This window comes from Amblyraja radiata, chromosome 23 (genome assembly GCF_010909765.2).
Source record: "Amblyraja radiata isolate CabotCenter1 chromosome 23, sAmbRad1.1.pri, whole genome shotgun sequence".
NCBI classification, from domain to species: domain Eukaryota; kingdom Metazoa; phylum Chordata; class Chondrichthyes; order Rajiformes; family Rajidae; genus Amblyraja; species Amblyraja radiata.
Genome location: NC_045978.1, coordinates 34,642,993 through 34,662,335, shown reverse-complemented (window position 1 = coordinate 34,662,335; position 19,343 = coordinate 34,642,993). Strand labels below are relative to the sequence as shown.

Here is a 19,343-nt window from a genome sequence, read left to right as displayed (position 1 = left end):
TTGTTATTTTGTTTTGTTTTTATTCTTTTATTGTTTTACATGTTCGAAATAAAATATATACTAATACTTCTACTACTAGATGCAGTCACAAACATCTCAAAGTTTGCTAGACGGCAGGGTGTGAATTGTTGAATTAAGTGTTGAGACACAAGAGAAGTAATGTCTCTGGTCAGAAGATAAGGTGTTGTTCCTGGAGCAAACCTGAGCAACACTGGAGCAGTGCAAGAGGGCAAAGACAGAAAGGCCAGAGTGGAAGTGGGATGAAGACAGGCAATGGGGAACTTGGTATCACTTGCTGAATGAATGGAGCTGTTCTGCAAACCCATCACCCAATTGGTGTTTCATTTCTCCAGTGTAAAGAAAACCACATTATGAAAACTGAATACAGTGGACTCAGCTGGAAGTGAATCACTTCCTCACTTGAACAAGTCTTTGGCTCCCTGGATAGTGTGAGAGGGAGAAGGTATCGTTTCCTTTCTTTTCTTAACTACACCTCCTTCTCTATAATTAAAACATGCTTGTTTATCATTACCTAGTTTTGATGAAAGGTCATTGACCAGAAATGTTAATTTTCCATTTCAATATCCTTTTCTGTTGCATTGTTTTATGTAGTATGTGCTACATACTACATAATAGTAATAGTAATAGTAATAGTAATAGTCTGTGTGGACTTACTACTCTTCCACAGACACTGTCATAAATATAACTATTTCAGGAATATAATTTATATAGTTCAGATTCCACCAATATGTACTTAGATAAACAGGCAATATCAAGGATTTTCAAACTTCAAAATTAAAACAGAGCTCAGAATCGTTTGCCTTACATGTATTTCTGCTAAAGACAAACACAAAAAGCTGGAGTAACTCAGCAGGTCAGGCAGCATCTGTGGAGAAAAATTAGGTGACGTGTCGGGTCATGACCTTTCTTCGGTCACAACCCAAAACCTCACCTAACCTTTTCTCCAGAGATGCTGCCTGACCCGCTGAGTTACTCCAGCCTGTTGTGTTGTGTCTTTGGTTTAAACCAGCATCTGCAGCTCTTCCCCACACATGTATTTCCACATGTATATCAGTCTGAAGAAGGGTTTCAGCCCGAAACGTTGCCTATTTCCTTCGCTCCATAGATGCTGCTGCACCCGCTGAGTTTCTCCAGCATTTTTGTGTACCTTCGATTTTCCAGCATCTGCAGTTCCTTTTTAAACATATGTATTTCCACTTCCAGCTCTTTCTGTTAACAACTAGAGGGCAGCCATGAGCAACTTTCTACGTAATTGGAGAACCTCGGACTATCTTTAATCGGACTTTACTGGACTTTATCTTGCTCTAAACAACATTCGTTATAAGGCATATGACAAAGTTTCTTATGGTAGGCTGATCTGGAAGATTAGATAGCATGGGATCCAAGGAGAGATAGTCAACTGTATAGAAAATTGCCTTCATGAAACGAAGCAAAGGGTGATGGTGGAAGGTTGTTTTTCAGACTGGTGGACTGTGGCTAGTGGTGTGCCTGAGGGTTCAGTGCTGGGCCCATTTTTGTTTGTCATCTATATCAATGATTTGTATGAGAACGTACACGGCATGATTAGTAAGTTTGCAGATGAAACTAAAGTAGGTGGTATTGTAGATGGTGAAGACGGTTGTCAAAAATTGCAGCAGGACAAGCCTGCCCTGCACACAATGAGGAATGGGCAATGCTGTGATGTAGCAGTTAGTACTGTGGTTTCATAATTCAGGGGGTCTCGGTTCAATCCTGACCTCATGTGCGTCTGTGTAAAGTTTGCACATTCTCCCTGAAACTGCATGGACTACCGCCGAGTGCTCCTGTTTCCCGCCACATGCCAAAGTCATGCAGGTTGGTAAATTAATTGACCTCTGTAAATTATCCTTAGTGTAGGTGGCAGAAAAATCAGGATGGTGCTGAAGGACATGTTAAGAGAGAATACTTCCAGGGAAGTCAGTGCAACAATAAGTTTGATTAAGAATGTTCTGATGGACTTGATGGCTTGAATGGCCTTCTAATTCCATAACAGAACACAAGAAATGAGAAACTCTCGAGTAGCAATCGTAACATAGAAGTACCGCTATCCAGCTTCTTCCATGCAGCTTCTGCTTCGACAAAGAGAAATGTATTTATTAGTTACGATTTATCTCTAGTTTCTATGAATAGATTAATAGAGCTAACATTTGCCTTTGTAATTCCGACAGGTAAAGGTTGTTGTACTCACTCATGCCTTCTGCTTCCTCATGATAATCCCTCTAGTTCTACATTCCTGGAGTTTCAACCTGACTTCCTCTAGTTACTATATCTGCTTTCAGGAAAAATGAAACCTGATCTTTGTGCATCAGAAATAGTTTCTAAAGAATTCTGAAACCTCTGCTATACGTGCCAATGGTCCCACTGGTCACTATCAGGTATCAAAACCTCCCTCCATGCTTTCTGACTGTCAAACCATGACCCGCCATTACCCCATGACAAACATCTTCTGCTGTAAGTGGTGGCAGCAAGAAAATGAAGAATTACTTCTAACCCTAATGCATGTATAGTGGGCCATTACTGACCAAATTCATCAAAATGCAAGCATCTTCTGTGGGCTTCAGGCTACAGCCTTTTCTAAGCTGGAGAAGACCCCTGAGAGATGCAAAAGCAAAGCTGGCCAATTACTGCAAGATTGCCGCCGCATCCACGACAAGATGTGGAACCACAACCATGACAGCATCTAGCCCATCCCAGTTCCACCTGGTTAATGCAAAGGGGTACACTGCACATCCAGTGTATGTCAGCATTACCTCTGAACATAGGAAACATTACTGGGACAATGAAGGCGACACACGTGTAAACTTTCTCACCGATCTTTTAGGCTCATTATGGGCAGCATAAGCTACAGCTCTGAGAACTTAAACACTCACCATCTGATGATCAGTGGTAGGGCACAATGCATCAATATGTGCTCGCTTGTTCACAATGTCCACAGGTGTCCACCATTCCAGAATACATCCAAGCAACTCATTACAATGCTCATAGATCTGAGCCTCATTGCTCTCCCTCTCAAGAAGCAAGCTTCTCAACAACCCGTACCAACTTCTATAGAAATGCTGTAATAAGTATTTTATCGGGATGCATCACAGCATAGTTTGGGATCCAATATTGTAAGAAATCGCAGAGTTGTGGACATAGCCCAGACCATCACTCAAACCAGCCTCCTTTCCATTAACTCCATCTACACTTCACACTACCTCGACAAGGCCACCAGCATAATCAAGGACTAGTCTCACTCCTTTCATTTCCTCTTCTCCCCTCTCCCGTCAGGCAAGAGTAACAGAAGTTTGAAAACACACATCTCCAGATTTCAGAGATAGTTTCTTCCCAGCTGTCATCAGACACCTGAACCGTCCTCTCAACAGCTAGAGTGCGGTCCTGAACTTCCATCTGGCTCATTGAGAAATGATGAACTATCTTTAATTGGACTTTATTGGACTTCGTCTTGCACTAAATGCTGTACCCTTTATCTGGGCACTGTGGACAGCTTGATTGTATCCATGTACAGTGGCCTCCATAATGTTTGGGACAAAGACCCATCATTTATTTATTTGCCTTTATACTCCACAATTTGAGATTTGTAATATAAAAAAATCACATGTGGTTAAAGTGCACATTGTCAGATTTTAATAAAGGCCATTTTTATACATTTTGGTTTCACCATGTAGAAATTACAGCAGTGTTTATACATAGCCCCCCCCATTTCAGGGCACCATAATGTTTGGGACACAGCAATGTCATGTAAATGAAAGTAGTCATGTTTAGTATTTTGTTGCATATAATTTGCATGCAATGACTGCTTGAAGTCTGTGATTCACGGACATCACCAGTTGCTGGGTGTCTTCTCTGGTGATGCTCTGCCAGGCCTGTATTGCAGCCATCTTTAGCTTATGCTTGTTTTGGGGGCTAGTCTCCTTCAGTTTTCTCTTCAGATTATAAAAGGAATGCTCAATTGGGTTCAGATCGGGTGATTGACTTGGCCACTCAAGAATTCACCATTTTTTAGCTTTGAAAAACTCCTTTGTTGCTTTAGCAGTATGTTTGGGATCATTGTCTTGCTGTAGAATGAACCGCCGGCTAATGAGTTTTGTGGCATTTGAATTTGAGCAGATAGGATGTGTCTCTACACTCAGAATTCATGATGCTACCATCAGCAGTTGTATCATCAATGAAGATAAGTGAGCCAGTACCTTCAGCAGCCATACATGCCCAGGCCCTAACATCCCCACCACCGTGTTTCACAGATGAGGTGGTATGCTTTGGATCTTGGGCAGTTCCTTCTCTCCTCCATTCTTTGCCCTTGCCATCACTCTGATATAAGTTAATCTTCGTCTCATCTGTCACAAGACCTTTTTCCAGAACTGTGGTTGCTCTTTTAAGTGCTTCTTGGCAAACTGTAACCCAACCATCCTATTTTTGTAGCTAACCAGTGGTTTGCATCTTGCAGTGCAGCCTCTGTATTTCTGTTCATGAAGTCTTCTGCGAACAGTGGTCATTGACAAATCCACACTTGACTCTTGAAGAATGTTTCAAATCTGTCGGACAGATGTTTGGGGATTTTTCTTTATAAGAGAGAATTCTTCTGTCATCCGCTGTGAAGGTCTTCCTTTGCCTGCCAGTCCCTTTGCGATTAGTAAGCTCACCAGTGCTCTCTTTCTTCTTAATGATGTTCCAAACAGTTGATTTTGGTAAGTCTAAGATCTGGCTGATGTCCTTAACAGTTTTATTCTTGTTTCTCACTCATAATGGCTTCTTTGACTTTCATTGGCACAATTTTGGTCCTCATGTTGATAAATAGCAATAAAAGTTTCCAAAGGTGATGGAAAGACTGGAGGAAAGACTAGGTGCTGAGAGCTCTCTTATACCTGCATTAAGGAGGCAATTAAACACACCTGAGCAATTACAAACACCTGTGAAGCCATGTGTGCCAAACATTATGGTGCCCTGAAATGAGGGGACTGTGTATAAACACAGCTGTAATTTCTACATTATGAAACCAAAATGTATAAAAATACCTTTTAATAAAATCTGACAATGTGCACTTTAACCACATGTCATTTCTTACTATTACAAATATCAAATTGTGGAGTACAGAGGCAAATAAATAAATTATGTGTCTTATTCCCCAAATATTACGGAGGGCACTGTGTAGTCTGTTCTTTAACTGGATAGCACGCAAATAAAAGCTTTCCACTGTACCTCGTTTCACGGACAATAACAAAGTAAACCGATACTAAACTAACAAGTGACCTCTGGTCAAGCACCAATGTAGCCCACCTGTTCAGATCTTCAATCACACCACCCTCGGGTCCATTTAAAGCTTTCCCTATGACCTTAAATGAATGAATAAGAATGAATAAGTTTATTGGCCAAGTATTCACATACAAGGAATTTGCCTTGGTGCTCTGCCCACAAGTGACAACATGACATACAGTGACAGTTAAGAATGATACATAAAACATTAAACATTAATAATAAACCAGTATTGATTAAACATGTGAATTAAATAAAATATTGGAGCAAACGGAGGCTACAGATTGTTGGTTATTGAGTAGGGCTACTACTCGTGGGAAAAAAAGCTGTTTTGTATGTCTGGCTGTGGTAGCTTTGACAGTCCGGTGTCGCCTTCCAGAGGGAAGTGATTCAAAGAGTTTGTGGCCAGGGTGAGAGGGGTCAGAAATAATCATACCCGCTCGCTTCCTGGCCCTTGCAGTGTACAGTTCGTCAATGGAGGGAAGGTTGCAGCCAATAACCTTCTCAGATGATCGGACAATTCGCTGCAGCCTCCGGATGTCGTACTTGGTGGCTGAGCCAAACCAAACCATGATGGAGAAGGTGAGGACAAACTCTACGATGGCCGTATAGAATTGGACCATCATTGCCTGTGGCAGATTGTGCTTCCTCAGCTGCCGCAGGAAGTTCATCCTCTGTTGTGCCTTTTTGACGGTGGTGTCGATGGTAGCCCCCCACTTAAAGTCCTTGGAGATGATGGTTCCCAGGATCTTAAAAGACGCCACAGATGTGACAGTGGTGTTGTTGATGGTGAGTGGGGTGAGGGGATGGGGGGCTCTCCTAAAGTCTACAATCAATTCCATTGTCTTAAGAGCATTGAGCTGGTTGTTGCGATGGCACCAGGACACCAGCTGTGTCACTTCCTGTCTGTAGGCAGATTCCTCCCCATCCTGGATCAGTCCAATCAGGGTTGTGTCGTCCGCAAACTTGAGAAGCTTGACAGAGGTGTCTGTGGAGGTGCAGAGAGAGTAGAGGAGAGGGGAGAGTACGCAGCCTTGCAGTGCTCCTGTGCTGAGGGTTTGCAGGTCCGAGATGTGCTTTCCCAACCTCACGTGCTGCTTCCTGTCTGTCAGGAAGCTAGTGATCCACCGTCAGAGGGGTTCAGACACAGTCAACTCGGAAAGTTTGGAATGTAGTAGCTCTGGCACAATGGTGTGGAATGCAGAGCTAAAATCAACAAACAAAATCCTCGCATAGGTCCCCTGGCGGTCTAGGTGCTGGAGGATGAAGTGCAGGCCCAGGTTGACTGCGTCAACCACAGATCAATTGGCCCGATATGCAAACTGCAGAGGGTTCAGCAGGGGGTTCGTGATATTTTTCAGCTTGGCCAGCACAAACCATTCAAGGGTCTTCATGACTACAGAGATCAGTGCGACAGGACTGTAGTCCCTAAGACCAGTAATCCTTGCCTTTTTGGGTGCAGTGACAATAGTGGAGACTTTGAAGCAGGCAGGGACAGTACAGGTTTGCAGGGATTGGTTGAAAATACCTGTGTAGACCGGTGCCAGTTGTTCAGCACAGAGCTTGAGAGTAGAGGGGGAAACATTGTCCAGTCCTGGAGATTTCCGGTTTTTCAGTCTTCTGAAAAGCCTCTCCACCTCCTCTATTTTTATTGTTGATGATGGAGAAGTGATGTTGTGCAGCACGGAGGGTGTGGGTAATTGGGTGTGTAGTGACGATTGGAGAGGGGTGGGTGGGAAAGGGTCCAGTCTTTTCAGACTGGAGTCTTGCTTTAAATAGGTGTGGTGGTGAATGGGGAGGAGTGGGTGCAAAAGGGTCTATTCTTTGCAGACTGGGGTCTGGCTGTGTTTGTTGGGGATAGGGGGAGGGGGTACCAGGGTTACGTTTCTGCTTGTCAAACCTGCAGTAGAACTCATTCAGGTCATTGGTCAGCTGACGATTGTCCAAAGAGCGGGGGGCTTTCCTCTTGTCGCTGGTGATTTCTTGCAAGCCCTTCCAAACTGAAGAAAAGTCACTAGATGAGAACTTGCTCCTGAACTCCTCAACCTTTCCTTGGCAGCTCAGATTCCTCTTCTCAGCTTGCACTTGGCCTGCCTGTAGAGGTCTGCATCCCCGCTCCTGTAGGCCTCCTCTTTAGACTGTCGGAGCTGTCTGAGTTCTACAGTGAACCAGGGCTTGTTGTTGTTGAACCAGGTCCAGGTCCTTGCGGGAATGCAACTGTCCTCACAAAAGCTGACATATGATGATACAGTATCCGTATACTCATCGACGCTTGTGGTTGCTTCCCTGAACACATTCCAATCCATGCAGTCAAAGCAGAATTGTAGGTTCTCAATGCCCTCGCTTGTCCACCTTTTTGTTGTTCTGACCACAGGCTTAGCAGCTTTTAGTTTCTGCCTGTAGGTCGGAACAAGGTGAACTAGACAATGATCAGAGAGACCCAGACCCGCCTGGGGAACAGAGCGATATGCGTTCTAGATTGACGTGTAACAGTGGTCAAGTGTTCTCTCCCCTCTGGTGGGGCAGGTAACCTGAAGTCTGTACTGTGGAAGGTCACGGCTGAGGTTAGCTTTGTTAAAGTCCCCCAAAACAATGACCATGGAGTCCGGGAAGTCATTCTCTACCCCCAGTACCTGGTCAGCGAGTTGCGTTTGCGCCTCACGTACGCAGGCATGGGGGGGGGGGGGGATGAAAATTCCAGCGAGAATAAAGGAGTTAAATTCCCTGAGAGAGTAGAAGGGTTTGCAGCTTATAAAGAAGGATGGTAGGTTGGGAGAGCAGAAATTTGACAGTACCGTGATGTTGCTGCACTAGTCCTGGTTGGTATAGAAGCATATTCCACCGCCTTTTGATTTCCCCGCTGCCTCCACTTCAGTCCGCTATGTGAAGTTGGAAGCAAGCCAGTTGCAGTGCACTGTCTGGGGTCGACTCACACAGCCAGGTCTCGGTGAAGCACAGGGCAGCAGCTTAAGAGAAATCCTAGTTTGTCCGGTGCAGGCATTGCAGTTCGTTATTGAGAGAACGTACGTTTGCCAAGAATATGCTCGGGAGTGGTGTGCGTGATCCTCGTCGCCGGAGTCGGGCGAGTGCTCCAGAGCGCTTCCAACGAGTCCTCCTCCGTCTCAAGACCTTGAACGCAGCCACACCCCCGCCAACGAGTATGTCCAAATAACCCTGCGAGTGAGAGAAATCCGGAACGATGTTTGGAGGTACCGTATGTCCGATGTTAATAAGTGCCTCTCTCTTGAAAGTAATCAATGTCTTCTAGTTTTAGACTGCCCGAGTTTTAGAACATGGTCTTTTAAACTTTGCCACAGCCATTGGGTTCAAATGATTGTTTAAAATTAGTGTCACAAGTTATCCTCACATCCATCGTTGTTTCTGAAAGCCAAGCAAAGGAATGAGCACACGTTGCAATTAAATTCCTCACTAAATTCCCCACCCACAACATCACTGTTGTGGCCCAGGTGGTGGGTGGAGACACCAGCACATGGCTGGCCCAAAGGAAACATAATAAGAACTAAGGACAGAGAAACAAAAGAGACAGAAACAGAGAATTAGAACACAGAAAGCCCTCAGCAGGACTTCAAGTTCATTTCCGTACACGGGAAGATAAAGATATTTCCAAAACACTCCGCGCAGTCACTACCACACAACCCCACTAGACGTTAAAGTTTTTATTGAAAAAGAAAATACAGGCTTATTGAAACGTTAAGATGTATAACTAAAGCTACCTGTGAACGGGTCAGCGTATTTATACTGCCCTTTAAGGCATTAGCAATTAAATTATAATTATCTGCAAAGAACTGTCTGCAGGTTCTCAGCTTCTGTCCACCATCCACTCCTACATCAATACTCCATCTTCACAACCTGTATCCATGAAACAGCTGCAGTCACGGAGTTGCCTTCAGTTCAGTTGTCATGTCAGAGTTGCGGCTGAGGTGAATTTTATCGTGAGGGCCCACAGTTGCAATAGTGAGTGAATCTGATCATTTACTCGGCAGCACGCAACCACTAAATTCTGTTGCGTCTTAGAGCCGACGGAGATCGGCCAGAGATCTTAGGTTCCAAGCAGCTATAAAGTAATACACACAATTAACCTGGGTAGTCATTCCTACCATCTTCTTCCCCTTGCTATGGGGAGCAGCAAACCCAGACATAGTGATCTGCCACTCTCTAGTTGCAGTGGTGGGAGTGGGAACGTACTCGATATTCAGCAGCTGTCTCACTGCTCTCTCATAACACAATACTGAAAGCTTCAGATGAACCACACGTTTTCATCATTTACAGATTTGTTATGTCGTTTTCACTCTTTCCATTTTTGATCCTCTGCTTTGAAACCTTGCATCATTTAACCAGCATGCTTAAAAAAACCCCAAAAGAATTTAAACTCAGAATGTGCCCACAATTGTTGGCCTTATTTGGCCCTTTGGTCCATCAGCCAGCACAAACCTGGTATCGGTGGTCAAGGCTGCAGTCAGCACTGCAGATGCATAAATAAACATTCCTGAAATTACTCTTTACTATGAGAGCCACACAGCATGGAAACAGGCCCTTTGCCTCAACTCATCCATGCCGATAGAGTTGCCTAACCGAGCTAGTCCCTCTTGCTTGCTCCTGGCCCATATCCCTCCAAACCTTTCCTATCCAGAAACCTGTCCAAGTGTCTTCTAAATGTCGTAAAATTGTACCCACCTCTACCACTTCCACTGCAGCTTGATCTGTGTACATACCATCTCCTCCATGGGTCCTTATTAATATTCCCCTCTCACCTTAAACCTACACTCTCTACTTTTAGATTACCTGCAGCTATTGAGCTACTCACATCTTTACCTCTATAATTGTATATACCTCCATATGGTTACCACTCTGCTATCACTGGAGCTTCTGAATGGACAAACATATTTTCACGAGGATGTTGTAGTTCCAATTGTTACTTCTGGGCTACAATACAATAGGCAATAATACAGAAGCTGCATTTTTCAATGTGGGGGAGGGGAACCTCCCATCCTGTTCTCGCATGCAAATCTCTACAACATTTTAAAACTAAAATACTCAAAATGAAACCCATTGAAGGTTAAATGTGTAAATCATCAAGAAGGTGAACCTTAGATATCAAGACATTTTCGGATTTTACTTTTGGCCCAAGATGATAGCTGCCAAAATGTCCTAAATGTCCAAATTTAAACGACTCTTCCTCATTTTCAATTCCCCACCCTATCCTTCCCTGTTACCTCCTTCAGTCCTCCAAAGCCCAAGGAAGAGAGTACTTTTCCAAGAAGCAGAGACAGGAGGTTGAATTCAGTGCTTGAACAGATTTAGTTTCCCCATAAACAATGCATAGCCACCACTGATCTATTGCTGACGAATGCAGTCAGTTCATCTTACATACCAACTGTACCCCTCATCTTCAGGACTGTTCCTTTTCAGCACCGCATGTCCCGTCAAACTTTATATTAATCACAAACACAACTCCTGCTGTTGTTTTAATCCAATTACTGTCCCTCCTTTCTCACTCTTTAAACTTGGATTGTTTGCTCTGAAGTGTCAGCGGTTGAAGGGCGAGCTGATAGAATTCTTGATTAGTACAGGTGTCAGAGGTTATGGGGAGGGCAGAAGAATGGGATTGGGAGGGAGAGATAGATCAGCCATGATTGAATGGCAGAGTAGACTTGATGGGCCGAATGGCTAAATTCTGCTCCGATCACTTATGATCTTATGAAGTATATAAAGCTATGAGAGGTAGGAAATGTCAAAGACTAGAGGGTATAGCTTTAAGGTCATAGGGGGAAGGTTTAAAGGAAATGTGTGGGACAAAGTTTTATTTTACAAAGAGATTGGTGGGTGACTGAAACCTCTGAATATAAAATCAACTGTTGAAAAAAAAAGTTACCATTTCCACAAAAATCCTAATATCAAATGATAATGATCCCATGGTAAGTGGATTCTCAATTGGAATGTTAACACGTAGGTCTTTGCGCAGTGCAATGTGCCAAGTCTTTCTTAGGCCCCTCTCGGTCATGGCTGACCACGGGTGTCTCCAGGGTTGGAAGACCCAGTCCGTGACTTTGTTTAACGTGGGGAGACTGGTGCACAGACAGCCACCCCACGGTCCTTGACAGATCTGGATCAGGATCCAAGTGGCATGGAGTCCAAGACGACTGGAGACACTTTTCTGCTGCAGCCTTCATCCGCCTTCCCAGCCATTGTGACGCTCCACTAAGGTCAGCCACCGTCCTCCGCCTGTTCCACCGTTGAGGTCTTGGTTGGATTGCTCTTTGTCAGAGACCTCCCCCTCGACCTTACCAGCATGGGTGGCCCCACCAGGAGCATAGCTCCAGACAGCATCGCTCTCAGGATCACTGGTCCACACAAGCTTCTCCACCACGACAAGGTGACAATCCACGGAGAAGACATGTACCAAGTAGAAAGAGGAAAATCTGACCCATGTCAGATCAATCCTAAGTATCAATATGTCAAACAAAATGGGAAAAGCAGCCACAGTATTCCTCTGTGGCACTCCACCCTATAAATTATGACAGGAATAATGTTTATGATTTTTATGTTAAGATGATCATCCTCAAACTAATGCAGATACACCACCGTTTTTTCCGGCAACTGAAAGTCCGGCACCTCCTTTAATCCGGACAAAATTAGGTTTGTAAGTCCCGTCCCCCCCCCCCCCCCCCCCCCCGAAAATGTGGCCCTTAGACTGGATGAGGCCACTGATCTCAACCTGGGCTTGCATTTCTTCAGCTCCGGGCACAACGAGCCCACTGACCGCCACCAATCCAGTACTTCTGTGATCTGCCCGGGGTCTCCGCACCGGCAGGGCAACATCATTGTCACTTTGAAAAAACATTGTGGAAAGTGGTGCCTCAGCCCATTCGGCGGCCACTGATCCGACCCTCATTGGGACCTTCCGAGGTGGGTCCTCAATTCATTAACTGGCGCCCGGGATGCCGGTGCAAGAAATGCAAGTTGTGCTCAAAATTTAATTGACATTTAATATTTGTTTTATTGAGGTTTCTAACGGTCCATGGTGTTTAAAGACACAGAAGGGGGGGGGGAGGCAGAATTAGTGGGTTACAGGTGTATACGTGACCTCTGTTGCTACGACATAACGGATAATATGGCAAGGCTCGGGAACCAAGGATGCCGTGAAATCGGTGGTGTACCTGTACTAAAAGTGTCACAGCCGAAGCATTCTGATAGCAAAAATATCCCACCGCTTGTCACAAAGACAACATCAAATACATGTCATAAAAAGGGATTGGGGGGAGGGGGTGATCAAAAGCTTAGCATAAGAGGTAGACTGCAATGGGAGCCCAAACAGAAGTGGGAATGGGTTGAAAAGGAAAGCAGTTACATGCAAGGATAATCTTAAACTATGCACAGGAACCAATTTAAGGTGCAAAGATCATGGGAGTTGGGAAATTGAATAGTGCACAATAGTAAACAGAACACAGGCAGCATCATTTTACAAAGGTTAATTTAAAAATGGACAATGGGTGAACAACTTAAGGAATTGATTAGTTAAGACTAGAGATGCCAAACCAATGTGTGGCATGGAAACAGTTAATACTTAAAATATTTAGCAGGTCGAGGAGCTTCTGTGAAGATTAACATTTAAGATCAATGATCTTTCGTCAAGCATATGATATTTGTAGATGGGCTGAAGTAGGGAAGAGGTTTGAGGCCCTTTGCCCAAACAGGTTGTACTGACAATCTAATAACTATTTACATCAATTCTAAAACTATAACATTTTTCTTTTCACTTTCACCTCCACCTGTTCCCCTGCCACTTGCCTACAATCACCAACAAGCAAGCCTTTGGCATGAGGATAAAACCAGAGCACACAGGGGAAATCAGTACGGGCCGGTTAGTACGGGTGTCAGAGGTTATAAGGTCATAAGGAATAGTAGAATCAGGCCATTCGGCCCATCAGGTCTACTCTGCCATTCAATCATGGCTGATCTATCTCTCCCTGCTAACCTCATTCTCCCCATAACCTCCGACACCTCTTATGGAGAGAAGGCAGGAGAATGGGGTTAGTGGGAGAGATAGATAAGCCATGGTTGAATGACGGAGTAGACTTTATGGGCCGAATGGCCTAATTCTGCTTCTATCACTTATGACCTTAGATCCACACAATCACAGGGAGAACTTGAAAACTCCACACAGACAACAACCATGGTCAGGATCAAGGTCTGAGCCTTTAAAGTGGTGAGGTGACAGCATGATTGCTGCACAATCCAACAGTCTTGGCTGCAGCATAAGTTTATCTCCAAGTCAAAGACAACATCAAGCTATGTTTTGGTTCAACTGGAGACGGTACAAGGGAGGATAGAGGTGGCAACAAAAATGCGAGCACAGTATTATCATCATATACGAGATCATGCAAGGCTTGATGTCACAGATGGTCCGTCAAAGTGGAGGAGTCAAGAGAGAGGGAGCCAGGTTAATGGAACCACTACTGTCCAAGAGAACAGGCAACACACCAATAACCGCACTCCGCCAGCAACCTCATGCTAATGTTCTTACATAGGAGCAACAGGCAAGAATTGACAACAATCAAGATGACATTAGAATAGGTGAGCATCGCTTTGAAAGATGTAAACGTACAGGACCTAGGTAGCTGAGGTATGTACAAGCGACCAGAGCTGAACTCATGTGGCATCAACAGAGATTACAACGTGCAGGATCACTACCACATTTGAACAAGATCATTTTAACCTTAAAACACTACCAGGCCTGTTCTCCTTGTTGTCAAGCGAGGACAGGAGCGGTTGGTGTGTGAGATCTGGCATGAGTTTTGGAACTTGCAGATAGATCCATGATCTCCAGGAGTGCAGCTGACAGGAGCGCTACCGGGTAGCAGGTTGAGAATTGCCTCCTACAAGGCGTGAGTGAGAGTACCAGTTTATCAAGTTCATCACAACTTTTCTGACCGTGGCCCCATAACTGGTGGGAGTACATGTGACAGGCTTTATAACAACAACACGGCTGGGGAATTGGGTGAACAGGAAGGGGTTGCGTTGGTGTTGGGGACAGAAATGACCGGGGGGGGGGGGGGGGGACAGGAAAATAGATGAGTGAAGGTGGTGTGGGCTCACCGAGGAGAAGGAGCCGGTGGGTCTGCTTGTACTCGCGTTTCTCCGCCTTCAGGCTCTTGTCGATGCTCCGGCTCCGTTTCTTGTCGGCTTTCAGTCGGGCTTTCTCGTCGGCCCGCAGCCGCTCCCTCAGCTGCCCGTCAGCTTGCTCGTTGTGCCCGGCTTCCCCGTCCCCTCCGCCGGCGCTGGCCGTGCGGGGCCCCGGGTAGGCGATGCTGGAGGCGGCGTGGGGACCCAGGAGCCGTGAGCGCAGACTGTAGCACGTCCCCATGGTGAAAGAATGTGGCAAACTCGCCCTCCCTCCCTCCCCCGGCCGCTCCCACCCGTGCCAATCAAACGCAGCACGGCTCCAGCCGCAGGGAATCACCATAATCCAGCGGGAGGGCACGGCACGGCACGGCCCGGCGGGGGTGGAGTCCGGGGAGGGGAGAGGAGAGAGGGCACTGCCTAGCCCAGTACAACCCAGGGAGGGGAGGGCACGGCCCGGGGAGGAGAGAGACTAGGGAGGGGGTGAGACCAGCTCAGCCCCGTCCGGCTCAGACTGCTCAGCTCACCCCTGCCCTGCCAACCCAAGGGAGGGTGGGAGCCGGTCCCACACAACATGAGTCGCCTTTCCCTGACACCCTTCATCTCCCTCCTTCTGAACCTTCTGAATGTTGTAGTCAGCAGCATATGATATTTCTCTGCATATCGCCAACTTGGACAATTTCACACTTTGACCAAGCCAATTAACCTACAAACCTGTACGTCTACAAACCTGCCCTGCCGACTACAAAATTGTGTACAGTTTTGGTCTCCTAATTTGAGGAAGGACATCCTTGTGATTGAGGCAGTGCAGGGTAGGTTCACGAGATTGATCCCTGGGATGGCGGAACTGTCATGAGGAAAGATTGAAAAGGCTAGGCTTGTATTCACTGGAGTTTGGAAGGATGAGGGGTAGGGGTCTTATAGAAACGTATAAAATTATAAAAGGAATGGACAAGCTAGATGCAGGAACAATGTTCCCAATGTTGGGCGAGTCCAGAACCAGGGGCCACAGTCTTGGAATAAATGGGTCATTTAAGACTGAGGTGAGAAAAAACTTTTTCACCCAGAGAGTTGTGAATTTATGGAATTCCCTGCCACAGAGGGCAGTGGAGGCCAAATCACTGGATGGATTTAAGAGAGTTAGATAGAGCTCTAGGGGCTAGTGGAGTCAAGAGATATGGGGAGAAGGCAGGCACGGGTTATTGATAGGGGACGATCAGCCATGATCACAATGAATGGCGGTGTTGGCTCAAAGGGCCGAATGGCCTCCTCCTGCACCTATTTTCTATATTTCTATGTCTTTGGGGTGTGGGAGGAAACCGAAGATCTTGGAGAAAACCCACGCAGATCACAGGGAGAACGTACAAACTCCATACAGACAGCGCCCGTAGTCGGGATCGAACACTGGTCTCTGGCGCTGCATTTTGCTGTAAGGCAGCAACTCTACCGCTGTGCCACCGTGACTGCTCCGAGGCGCAGGGAAGCATCTCCAGGACGAGCTCATCCACACCCTGCTTTTCCTCGCCCTAGTCCACCACCCAGCCCAGTACAGAGAGGCACAGCCCAGGGACGGAGGCCGTGACCGAGGGTAGGGAGAGTCCAGGGCAAAGCCCATGGTACCTGAGAACAAAGATACTAGTATCTTTGCCTGAGAGGTCAGGGACAGTGAGCTCAGAACCCGGGACCAAGGATAGCACCGCCGGGGAGGGGAGGGGAGAGACCAGGGAGGTCAGATCACGGTGCAGGCAAGGGAGAGACAACCAGGTGTTTTGCTCATCCTCTCTGTCCCTCACACTCACTCATTCATCCTGTTATACTCCTTCTGTTTGCACATTGATTCATCTTCAAATCACTCTCCGCTCCTCTTCAGACTCGCATCATTGGAGAGAGTTTTTTTGTTATGATTTCCCCATCCCTTCAACCAAGTCTTCACCAAGTGTGCAGGAAGCATCTCCAGTTGCAGCAGCAAGAACTCCTGGAGCTGCGGCTGTTATAGCTGTGGCCTTCGGGCTCATGGTTGGAGGTTGTGGCCTGATAAGGGGGAAAGATGTGAGTGTCGCCCACCAGGCAGAAACCACTGCACTGTCCTCTCTGTCTACTGTGACTGATGACCAGATCACAGAACCATGGCAGACAAACAGCTGGTGACAGCCCCCATTGTCAGCACTGGTCAGCTATGGATGTGTACAAGAGCTTACTTGGGGGGAGCAACAATGCGAGCTGTTTGTAGACACAGAGACAACAGTGTTTAAGAAGGAACTGCAGATGCTGGAAAATCGAAGGTAGAGTCTGAAGAAGGGTTTCGGCCCGAAACGTTGCCTATTTCCTTCGCTCCATAGATGCTGCTGCACCCGCTGAGTTTCTCCAGCACTTTTGTCTACGAGAGACAACAGTATCAATAACTGACCTAATGACTGGAGAAGTTATTTGCATTGCTGATGCAGGGGGGGAACCAGTGAAGGCACAGAGACGTGAGTCACAGAAACTTTAAATAGGGGATTGCACCTCTCTGTGCATTATGGGGGCGTGTCCCAATAATGAGGGTACTATCCAGACAACAGATACACTAAGTGAGGCAGGAGCTGTTATTGAGTCAGGAAAGGGAGAAATACCATGGACAGGTCAAGGACAGCGAACACGTACAACCGATAGAGTACCCAGCATAGCTGCATTATCCTCGCTCATAAGAAATTTAGTCAGGACAGTGTGCATGGTTTACTCTGTAAGCAATTCCTAGGGGTGAGGGCTGATCTCAACGAATCTGTGGGCAGTGGGCAGTTAAAATGTAAAGGGGAAAGTAGGGAATGAGTGAGCAGATGTCAGGACAAAAAAGGCAGCAGAAGAACAGGAGATATAACCATATAACAATTACAGCACGGAAACAGGCCATCTCGACCCTTCTAGTCCGTGCCGAACACGTATTCTCCCCTAGTCCCATCTACCTGCGCTCACACCATAACCCTCCATTCCTTTCCCGTCCATATAACTATCCAATTTATTTTTAAATTATAAAAACGAACCTGCCTCCACCACCTTCACTGGAAGCTCATTCCACACAGCCACCTCTCTCTGAGTAAAGAAGTTCCCCCTCATGTTACCCCTAAACTTCTGTCCCTTAATTCTCAAGTCATGTCCCCTTGTTTGAATCTTACCTACTCTCAGTGGGAAAAGCTTATCCACGTCAACTCTGTCTATCCCTCTCATCATTTTAAAGACCTCTATCAAGTCCCCCCTTAACCTTCTGCGCTCCAAAGAATAAAACCCTAACTTGTTCAACCTTTCTCTGTAACTTAGTTGCTGAAACCCAGGCAACATTCTAGTAATCTCCTCTGTACTCTCTCTATTTTGTTGACATCCTTCCTATAATTAGGCGACCAAAATTGTACACCATACTCCAGAATTGGCCTCACCAATGCCTTGTACAATTTTAACATTACATCCCAACTTCTATACTCAATGCTCTGATTTATAAAGGCCAGCACACCAAAATCTTTCTTTACCACCCTATCTACATGAGATTCCACTTTCAGGGAGCTGTGCACAGTTATTCCCAGATCCCTCTGTTCACCTGCATTCTTCAATTCCCTACCATTTACCATGTACGTCCTATTTTGATTTGTCCTGCCAAGATGTAGCACCTCCCACTTATCAGCATTAAACTCCATCTGCCATCTTTCAGCCCACTCTTCCAACTGGCATAAATCTCTCTGTAGACTTTGAAAATCGACTTCATTATCCACAACACCACCTATCTTAGTATCATCTGCATACTTACTAGTATAGAGGAAAAAGCTGCCAAAGCCAGTTTAGTAAAATGATGTGGGGATGCGGCAACAGGGGAGATGGAAAGGTGACAGCAAAGAGAAAACCAGTTGGGAGCTGGACTCATGCGAGGCAGAAATAGCTGTGGCTACCCCATATGTCAAAGACCTTTATAACCATCTTAAAATGTTAAGGGACCAAGCAAAACAGCAGCGACACATTGCTGATCAGAAAGAGCCAGAGGGAGTGAATCCTCCCAGTCATGGTTAGGGAGCTGCCTGAAAAGGCAGCGTTTGCTGTCAGGCAGATGGGGCTACAGGTGCTGCTACTGACTGCCCTGTATCCACGTGCAGCTCTAACGAAGCAGTGAATGGAAAGACTGGCCCCAAGTTAATGTTATAAGTCATCTTCTCACCAACACAGGCAGACCAAGGGACCACCCTTATTTCAGAGAATTAACTGATGAACACCAGCCTCCTGCTTCACATATGACCACTCCCGATGGAAGCTGGCCTCAGAATGAAAGGGAAAGGGAACACAAACACTGAAAACATGGAGTGTGCGGGTCAGAAAACAATGACCAAAGGGCGAAAGTGTAACGGTATTTGTATTTTGTGATGAAAGGATGGTTTTGCAAGTTAGATGTTTAGTTGGGTAGATCAGATTACAGAGGTATTGAGAAAATAGATGGGGAGAGATCTGAGTTATGCAAAGACACCAATAACCATAACGTTGAAGACCAAGGAGAGAAAGAGAGAGAGGGAGAGAGAGAAGAATGTGTACAGAATGTTAGAAGACAGTCACTACAGGCTGGATGGGATTGAGCACTAAATGAGCTGGGTCCATTCAGTGGTGGGGCCAGCTAACCCTAAATGGACATATCAGGAGGGGCAAAGCACAAAGTGCTGGAGGAACTCAGTGGGTCATGCAACATCTGAGGAGGAAATGGATGGGCGACGTTTAAATGGAAATGGAGGCTTTTCCTTGTCGCAAGAAATGACACAACTGAGAAACATCAGTTCTATTTTCGCTGCTCTATTTTCTGTCAATCACCTGAAAAAACTAATCATTGCATGACATCAGCATATGGAGTCCAGTCATGTGGCTTTCCTGCAGGAAGAATAGTCCAGAGTTCATCAGAAGGTCAG

The 19,343-nt window shown here is 45.9% G+C and overlaps 1 protein-coding gene across 2 annotated transcripts in view; it reads right to left on the bottom strand.

The window, feature by feature from the left end:
* Window positions 1-14,813, bottom strand: part of gnas (GNAS complex locus) — a 292,173-nt gene extending 277,360 nt beyond the window's left edge. The window contains exon 1 of one of the 2 annotated variants that reach the window (XM_033042023.1): window positions 14,410-14,813. In XM_033042023.1, coding sequence (XP_032897914.1) covers window positions 14,410-14,776 — 367 coding nt within the window. In that variant the 5' untranslated portion in view covers window positions 14,777-14,813. The remainder of the gene's footprint in view (window positions 1-14,409) is intronic. The other variant, XM_033042024.1, reaches the window with a different exon arrangement.
* Window positions 14,814-19,343: the final 4,530 nt, after the last annotated feature.